The sequence below is a fragment of the Solanum dulcamara genome, chromosome 8, assembly GCF_947179165.1.
Source record: "Solanum dulcamara chromosome 8, daSolDulc1.2, whole genome shotgun sequence".
Taxonomy (NCBI): domain Eukaryota; kingdom Viridiplantae; phylum Streptophyta; class Magnoliopsida; order Solanales; family Solanaceae; genus Solanum; species Solanum dulcamara.
In genome coordinates, this window is record NC_077244.1 from 56,067,896 (window position 1) to 56,077,655 (window position 9,760).

At 35.2% G+C, this 9,760-nt stretch overlaps 1 protein-coding gene across 2 annotated transcripts; it reads right to left on the reverse strand.

Moving 5' to 3' along the window:
* Nucleotides 1-86: 86 nt before the first annotated feature.
* On the reverse strand, nucleotides 87-9,352 carry LOC129899017 (uncharacterized). Of its 2 annotated transcripts, XM_055973761.1 has the most exons (15): nucleotides 9,113-9,352; nucleotides 8,727-8,834; nucleotides 8,273-8,387; nucleotides 7,129-7,829; nucleotides 6,873-7,004; nucleotides 6,629-6,718; nucleotides 6,358-6,481; nucleotides 4,975-5,298; nucleotides 4,673-4,737; nucleotides 3,717-3,879; nucleotides 2,302-2,406; nucleotides 2,077-2,178; nucleotides 1,818-1,988; nucleotides 599-730; nucleotides 87-518 (listed from the first exon to the last, which is right to left on the reverse strand). In XM_055973761.1, coding segments are annotated over exons 1-15 (2,484 nt in total). In that variant the 5' UTR covers nucleotides 9,115-9,352; the 3' UTR covers nucleotides 87-368. The 2 variants fall into 2 exon arrangements, with proteins under 2 accessions (XP_055829736.1, XP_055829738.1); XM_055973763.1 differs by lacking the exons at nucleotides 8,727-8,834; nucleotides 9,113-9,352 and having other exon boundaries at nucleotides 7,129-7,833.
* Nucleotides 9,353-9,760: the final 408 nt, after the last annotated feature.

Below are 9,760 nucleotides of genomic sequence, written 5' to 3' on the forward strand. Positions count from 1 at the left end.
GAAACATCCAAAGGATCCAACTTTGTTTACCTACTTTGATATTGTCACAAACTGACTGGAAAGTTTTCATAAACTACAGTACAAACTGAAGAGGATGTAAAAACATTACATTAATAAACAAAACTGTAAAACTCAAGTTCTGGATAGATCTTATCCCAAACAAAAGATGGTTAATTTAGTATACAAAGAGAACTGTCAAGTCCCACCACATTCACTCTGTGAAAATAATTAAACAAGCTCTGATCTGAGTGCTATTTGCTACAAAGACTGCAGAGTTAGTAGCTTTAACCTATACAGGACAACTGATTGGGGATAAAAGGGAGGAAACTCTCGTCCTCATGTTACATATGACTGTTGTGAAGTATTAATCAGCAATTCCCATCATCCATTATAGACATTTGCTTTCTCTTCTTTGATAATTTAGTAGTTTGAAACCCATTTTGCTCAGCACTAAACTGAGCAGCTGTGCGAGCACGTAATTCCTCTAAGGTCTCACCTTCCTTGGCTCTCTCCAGAACCTAAGATGTAGCACACACATAACATATTATTCGGTGATATTTAGGTAGTTATCTACAATGAGAATTGCAAGATCACATACCAAATGGCGTCCATACAAGTGAGTATTCGATAGAGCTTCAATGGCGTTCTTTGCCTCTTGCTTCGTGACAAACTCTACAAATGCAAATCCTCTATGGTTCCCAAACTTCATTGGCAACCTTAAACTCTTAATCTGTAGGATGAATTTAATTTTGAGGTCAACAAAAGATATTGAGATAAATAGCTATGTGAAAATATGATGACAAATGCAAAGCAAAAATAACATACATGTCAAACTTTCAAGGAACCAAAGCATCATAATGGTTTTTTTTTCTAGATCTAGGTCTTAGTGGCTAGATCGTCTGTTAATTACCATGCATCATTCTGTCTAAATCAACATTTTTCAGACTAGTGATTTCCATAACACATTCCACTATAGCTGGACGCTCGAACAAAAGCATTTACAAAACGGAAAGAATCTTAAATGCTCACTTAAATCTCGATAAAATAGTCTACCAAGAAAAGTTGAAGTATGGCTGAAAAAATAACCTATAGTTTAATCTATTTTTTTTCCAATCAAAATTATAAATCACAGCAAAAAGAAAAAGAACATGTAGTGTCCAAAGGGTTCTGGAACGATCAAGAGCCAAGGATCATATGATTAAAAATCTTATTCAGCTGGTTCTTAAGATTTGAGCCAAAGGGCAAGGGCGAAATCATTTCCTGGGTTTAGCTTCATGCAAAAATGCCATCATTATGCCTAATATAACTAGAGACAAGACCACAACCTTTAAGCTAATTTAGTTATCCACAAAGTATTCGTCATTTGTGGCTACTAAGCCACATCCCATCCTTCCCCAGTTTCCCCCCTCTTCATCCACCCCTCATTTTTTTCACATCCTACTTCTGTTTCTTCTACATCATATCCAAGGCTAACATCATACCTCAGCTTTTCCCCACCCCTCATCTGGACGTCTGGGCAAACTGGCCCCGATACCACATTTTAAAATAATAGCAACAATAATTAATCAGGTGAAAGTCAGTTTTCATGATTTTGACCAATAGATCAGCATTAGTGCAATTCTATGAGTTCCAAACAAAGAAGTGTCTCTCACGTGGAATCAAAATGAAAATGTACAGGATATAATGCATGCTCGTGCCTCACACCATATTTATCCTCAACCAACCTCTATCTTTGGCACTTCTAGCACAGGGAAACCTCATATCACTTTTTTACTACATAGTATCACCCTATGTTACCAACAGTTACGAGGAAGTACCTGCCCAAACGGACTGAATAGCTGCCTGAGATCCTTTTCAGTTGCCTCAAAAGCAACATTCCTAACAAGCAACTTAGTTGAACTCTCGTCATTCTCAGCTCTCTTTGGTAATTGGTCCTTCTTAGTGTGACAAAGTTGCAATATAAGTGCATGGCCATCCAAAACAGTTCCCTGAAACAAGAAGAGAGAAGTTGGAAAATTAGTTATAAGAGCCTGAGAAGTATGGACAGAGAGTTAAAATAAAAATCAGAAAGATTACCTGCAAATCCTTGCAAACGTTGACTGCTGTATCAACAGAATCAAACTCAACGAATCCAAAACCCATAGATACATTTTTTCCATTCTTTACATGCTTCTTCACCTTCACAGAATAATATTAACAGGTGTTGGAGGAAGAGGAGTTATTTTCGCATGCAGCAGGAAGGAAATACTCTGCTCAGATAGTAAAAGTCTCAGAAATAAAAAAAGAGCCAAAAGAACTTACCCTCACGCTTAATATTCGCCCATCCTTTATGTGATCAGTGAAATGCTTTTTTAAGCTCTCATCCAACGTCTTGAAATTTAGGTTCTTGACATACAGTGATCGTGACTGGAAAGATGGCAAACAAGAACGTCAATTGGTTAATAAAACAGGAAACAAACATGGGAAATCAAGACAGCTAGAAGAACAAACAAAGAGGCAAACGAGGAATTTCAAAAACTGCATTGCTATTCCCTACACTTATTTCCAATAACTGAACTCTTTTTGTTTTCGGTACAGGGAATACAATGATTCTTTGGTAATAGTGGTGCAGCTGAACCAGCAAGCAATGAGTATTCAATAGTCTGCTGATACCAAGAGTGAGGAACATATTTAAGAATAACTTATTTCTGATTTACAGCAAACCTGTCTCTTTCTTCCAATGCTTGATTTGCAGACTGTCAGCCATAATCCATCAAAAACCACTTTGATTCATATGCAGGCCATAGTTGCTTACCAACAAACTAAAAACTTGAATATATATGTAAGACTTAGTAACATATTCCACATTTTTTTGTGCAACAAAACAACTACACCCCAGTCCCAAGCTAGTTGGGTCATGAATCCTCATTATACATGCCACTCCGTTCAAGCCCATCTCTGAATAATTTTATGAAGATTTGATTTCTCTAGCGCAGTAGGTTCTTTATATTTTCTACCGGTATATAGATCTTTTTCTTCCTTTGTGCATACCTATTTATGCTGTGTAAGAAGACAAAATGTATACAAATGAAGAATGATGTTTACATTAACATAACATAGATTTTCTCTTGAAGTTATGTGTCAGTTCCTATCTTCAGAACCTAAAGCAGGGAGAGAAGATTAAAATCCTACTAAATTATCATAAGTAAAATGGAATTGATAAAGTGAAACTTCGTAGCCTATGGTGAAGCTATTGATTAAACGGAAGTGCCAAACTCGGTAAAGCTTTCATTAATTTTTTTATTTTTCTTTCCCACCCAGTGTTTGGTACCCCTTGGGGCCCCAACTAATCCGGATTTGCACCGCGTAAAGCCCGTTGATGGGAGAAGCACTCTCTAATAGGCTTTTAAATTATCTGAATTATCAGGGAGAGAAGGATAAAATCCTATTAAATTATTTTGTTATAAATGGAATACGTAAAGTGAAATTTTGGTGCAACCATTGATCAAACAGAAGTACCAGCGTCGACAACGCTTTTATTTGCAGTTTCCAGCAAATGGAGACAAATAACAGACAGAAATAACCCACAAGCAAAGATTGATAAGGACAAACTTAGCTAGACATTAGTCTACACAGGTAGAAATAAACAGCTCGCAAATGCTCATACAAGAGTTAGAACTTAGAACCAATGTACATTCAATATAAAGAGGGAAACATAGGTTTTACAGTTCATATACCTCAACTCTATCAGGATCAACATCTGGATCCATTATTCCTTCCACTTGTTGCTCTAGCAGCACTCTCTTTGCATCATCTTCACCAACAACAAGAGCATTTTTTGAATCACTTGTTTGATCAAGAATATTTCCAGGAGCCCACTCCAAATAAAGGGGAGTGTCCCTGCATTAGGACAAAGGGACAAAATTTACTTCATCATTCCAAACTTTCAAGACTCAATCAAAATATATTAGATATGAAACACAGCAAAAATGATATATGCTAGAAAGAACAAAAGACAAGCTAGGAGAAATCTCAATCTTGCAAAATCTACAACTGAAAGGCATTTTCTAAAGCAAGACCCTGGAAAAAAAAAACTTTTTCACCATTCTCAAGGATTCTCAATTATCTAAAACAAAATTAAAAAATAATGTAACTCCCTTCTTCTCTTTCCACGGCTTCAGTCTAATTTTGAGTCTTCTCTCAGTAACATGAACTGAGCTAAACAAATTGCACATTGTTTCGAGAATACAAGGGGATATCAGTGACGAAGGAATTATTGGAGTTACAGTGAGAGGAAAGCAGTAAGATTTAGATTGGGGGAGATTCGGCTTAACGCCACTGAACAGAGGTGGGGCAAGAAAGAAAGAAAGGTAGAAGGCAAAACAGGGTTAGAAAAATTAAGTGGTGGAATACACATGTCAGGCACATTATTGCCCTCCCAATGCAAATCTGATAGTTTCATGGGAAGGGGTATTTATTCCACTTCAGAAAAGACTAAGGACTAAGGAGTAATAGGACCCTCGCAAATTTTAAGTGTATTGTTGAAAATTCACAATTAAGTTGAGGGGGGTATTCATAATCTTACTTTGTTGTTAATCATGCCAAGAAATTTCTTCTCTACATATACTGCTACTTGTTCAACTACGAAAATCACCTTTTGTACTGAAGGTAATAAATGAATGTACACACTTACTTGTAACGTTTGTATGCTAGACCCCGGAAAGCTGCTCGTGCTTCTGCCGGTTCTAGGAAGACAACCTGATAGTTAATAATCGCAGAAACAACAAACAATCTTGTTATGTTCTAACTAATTCACATATACTCATACAAACAGAATCTTGATCTATTAGTATCAAAGTAGAAATTTTTGCAAGTACTTAAGGAAAGGAGTGACTATCACTCTATTGGAGGGAAAAGTCACGAAGCGGATAGATAACATTTACAGTTCAAGAATAGTCATTTCAAGCCAAAGGCTACAAAGATAAAAGCATATACCAAAGCTAAGGTTTTGGTAGGAGGAAGAATAATCTTATCCAGGCTCCCGAACTTCCCAAACATATTTGCAAGTTCACCTTCTGATGAACCATAAGGCAAGTTTTTAACTAGAATAACGTGATTGCTTCGTTTCACACCATCGGTTTTTCCAGCAGCGTATTCTTCCAGTGAAACAATATTAACTCCAGCTTTTGCAAGAGACTTTTTTGTCTCCGCTATGACTTGAGTCTCGCCCAATGCTATACGTACAGCAAGATCATCAGCTTCTCTATCAAGAATATCACTTTTACTCACACCAAATTTTCTTGCAATATTTTCAACAACCTAAAATATTTCAAAGAACAGCCGGAGATCATTTTTACATTCAAGAACAAGTCCAAAAATTAACATAGTATAATGCATACTCAACCTAAAAGAGAAGTAACTAAAGATCATGAAGCATTTCAGAAATTGATCAGAGAAGTAATAAGGTAGCTAAAAGATTTGAACAACCAAATCATCTTACAAGAAGAAGAATATAGAAACTAAAATAACTACAATCTGATCAAAAGTAAGCAAGATAAACCCAGTCTATTATGGCAAATATCAAAGATCCGTAAAAGTTGCTGTCCACATTTCCCCCCCCCCCCAAACGAAAAAAAGCATCCAACATTAATTTGTACCATGTTTGGTTGGGCTAGGGGAAATTTAGTCTCCACAAAAAAATCCGCATCAAGTTGTACAATGTTTGGTTGTTAGCTATTGTTTTCCTTATAAATAATGCATGTTAGTTATGCATTATGTATTATTTAATGCAGCGTAGAATGTGGTGTAAGAATGCGTCTATTAACAATACATGGATTTAGATTCAAAATGACAGAACTAACCCTCATAATAGTAAAGAATATTTTTTTAATTAAAGAATAAACAAATATTCTAAATTATACACTGTAATACTAATTAAAGAATAAACAAATATTCTAAATTATACACTGTAATACTAATTTATAATATATTAATCATTCAACAAGAAATAATCTTTGCATTACTAATCCAAGTATTATTGACACTTACATTACAATTGTGGTATTACTAATCCTTGCATTGCCCTAGATCTTTGTCTATAACGTTTCTTCATTTTTAAGATAGTAAGAAATAACTTGCTTTTGTAAGCAATTTGTAAGCAAACCATAGTTATCATTATACAAAGTAACATCTCTAAAGATGTGTTTTTGTTACAAGTTACAAGAACACAGAAAAATCAAGGAGCATCCTGACTAATATGTAGACATGTAGAAGCATAATAAAATCACCAGTTGATCATACTGTTTCTAGCAAACAGAAGAGCACCAGCATCACAGAAAAAGATGGATTTCCATTTATAATATTTGATAGTGTACATACAGTGTCTGGCCGCATAAACAGAGTATTCCAAGATTGTGTATTTCCACTAGCTTCAGATGCCTTCTTTTCCTCTTGCCTCTGCTGCTTAAATGTGTTTGAAAATTGCTTGGTATTAGCAATTGTCCTACAGAGTAATAAACGACCAATCTTATTATAGCAAGGTAGATCCCATATTAAAAAGAAAAAACAGAGAGCTTCTCTTTACATATATGTAATAGCAAAGAATCACAATGGATATGAACATTGAAAAGAGTAGGAGAACACCACTTACTCTGTCTTCTCCGGAGAGATTTTCTGCTTCGCTGGCATAACATGAAGTAATCGTCCTTGAAAGATTGAACTGTCCAGCTCTGCTAATGCCCTGGAAGAAACAATAAATGAACAATGCAAGGAAGCACCGTGAACATGCAAAATAGACACATATATACATAATGCATAGGACTCATGTATATCAGTGTACTTCTTGCAGGTAAAAAGTGCAGTAGCTTAGAATTTGGATGCTGATTGACAGGTACCTAGCAGCAGATTCGGGTAATGCATAGAGAACATATGCAATTCCTTTGGACCGCTTTGTATCTTTGTCAACAACAATATGAACCTGTGAGACATTGCCAAATGCTCTAAAGTGTTCTTCCAACTCCTCTTCCCTGAGTCATAAACCCATTTGTTTAACAAGAACATATATTTGGTTCATTCCAGTCATAAAACTATGCAACATATTGAGTTAGCAAAATCGCCCAAAAAGGAAAAAGAAGAAAGAAGATGTATTACGTAGTGGTGTATGGAAGATTACGAACAAATAATCGTCCGCTGTCCAGATCTTCTTTTTCAACCTTAACACTTGATGAAGGGTCAACAGGCTCAAGCGACTCATTATTAGATCTGGTGAACCCATCACTCAAAAATTCCTCTGTATCATCAGGTTCAAGGATATTACCAGCATTTGCATCTTCACTGCTCTTGTCACTTTCATTATCACTACCATCGTCTTCACTACTTTCTGATTCGGACCAATCTTTCCTCACTCTACTTTTGAAATAATCCGTATCAGTCATAACTTCATCATTATGGGAGCCGCCAGGTTTCTCAGATTTTTCACTATCTGACAGAGATTCCTTTTTTTTAATAACCTCGTCCAACTCAGACTCATCGATATCCATTTTTTCCTGGCTTGTCTCTTTTCCCTGGTATTGCTTATCGCTATCCTTTTTATTTCGGGAAAGAGATGGAGCTGTTAGTGCATCATTTGCCCACAACTTTGACTTACTCCGAGGCTGCATAACTTCAAGGAACTCTTGAAGCTGAGGATCCCCATCCTTACTCTCCTGTTTACTATTCTTTGTGTCCCCTTTTAAACCTGAAGACTTGGAACTTTTGTTTACTTTTGACTCATTTGTCAATTTCTCTTGTTTCTTCAAAGTGTGCCTGCTCCATGGACGAGGGATATTTGGATCCCCAATTTTCCTAGCAATCTGGCTATATGAAAATGCATTTCATGTGTCATTCAAGCAAATCACTAATAAATGGCTATTCTCTTATCGAAAAATAATTATCACAACCTAAGAAAGTAAATTATTCCTGAGCTTACAACTTATATTAGGAGATTTTAACTAGTTACTTGGAAAAAATAATAAAGGTGTCATTTTTTATGCTCATATTGTCCCAATGTGTTTGACTTGGCACAGAGTTTTAAAAAGAAAGACTTTTGGAACTCGTGGTCTAACACAAACAATGACAGTGTGTGGCTATAAATCAGGTTAAATAAAAAAAGTGAAAGTAATTCTAAACATACAAAGAAGACGTTCTACTCATTTCAGAATAATGGAATATGGAATAGAGATGCATCTTCTTCTTCAGCTAAGTATGTATGCCTCCGAAGCAGAATATCATAGTAACTGAAGCAGAAAAGACATACCTCACAAATAATACGACTACTATCCATGAAAGACTTGTCAAAATACTTGATAGCTTCCTCAGCCTCTTGCTCTGTTCGAAATCCTACAAATCCAAACTGCCTGCTCTTCCCATCTCTGTTTAACGTGACAATCATTTGATGTCAAATACATTTCAAAGTAGTAATAAACACACCCCATAATATCAATACTACCATATAGTAACTCGTACATACGAGTCAAAAAATCAATTGTTGGCTAAAACACTGATAACAACTGAAAAACAGTAATGTTACTATACATCAACAGCAAGTTCTTTACTAATTGTGGTTTGCTGTATGAATGCTCTATAGTTTGTTCCTCCATTTTGACCCATTTCAATCGAACAAATTACGGATTTAGGCATAGAGTTTGTCTACAGCTCGCATTACTATTAAAAATAATTAGGAAGAGCAAAAAGGACGAGAGAAACTTAACGAAGTCCGCATGAGCTTGGCGTCAGTGACTTCCCCTTTCTGAGAGAAGAATTCCCTGAGGCGGTCCTCAGCTACATACTTTGGCAAATTCTTTACACATAGACGAGACCTTCGATACAAAAATATAACATCATAAGCATTTAATACTATCCAAGAACACCAACCCCAACAAAAAAAAAATCAAATCTTTGCAATCCAAATCAAACAGAGACTCAAAACTCAGTTCTGGGTTTTCTTAAAATCCAAACTTAAACAACATTGATCAACAATTCCTACAACCCCACCAAGAAAAATTATCAAATCTTGTCAACCAGAAACCCAAGAGCTCAATTCTGGGTATTCTTTAAATTCAAAAAAAGAAATTTAAAAAAAAGGCAACACTCTTACATTGTTGTGTTGTAGCTGCCAAAATTCAGCGTAAACTGCTAAAACACCTTTACAAATTGGCGTTAATCTGCCTATGTTTTTGCTTCAACGTAAGCTGAGAGAGGGGAAAGACTACGTTGGCGGTAGGGGTTTAAGCGATAGTATGGTATGGAAAACGGATCGGGTCGGCGTGGAATTAGGGTTCGGTATTGAGAGGAAAACTTCTGTAATTTGTAAAAGTTTCGATTTGCTCTATTTTACTTTTTGCCCACTAAAGATTTGCTCTATTTTATACAAAAATAAAAAAAAATAAAAAAAAAAGGAGTTTTTATTAGAAAAACTATCGACACAAGTAATTTGGGTAATTTTCCCACAAAAATTGCTCCAAAACGTAAATATCCATTTAACTTAAATAATAGAAATTATTTACATTATATCTCAATTCATCTTTTTAAATATCTATTTTAACCCCATGAATCATCAACATTTCTCTATTACTTTTTAAATTTTGTTATCTTTTTTCTCCATTTAATTAATATTATAAATTTACGTATAATATAAATTAATTTTTATGAAAGTGGAAAATAATATTCAAAACATATAATTTATAACATTGAAAATAAGACAACTAGCACAAAAAATTTAGAATAATAAATAAAATTTTATAAG

Excerpts from the sequence above, each read along its gene's own strand:
- LOC129899017 (XM_055973761.1), bottom strand. Across the intron at positions 8,388-8,726 it reads GCCAAGCTCATGCGGACTTC|AGATGGGAAGAGCAGGCAGT; the intron begins GTTAAGTTTCTC and ends CACGTTAAACAG. Across the intron at positions 7,005-7,128 it reads AATCTTCCATACACCACTAC|GGAAGAGGAGTTGGAAGAAC; the intron begins GTAATACATCTT and ends TTTATGACTCAG.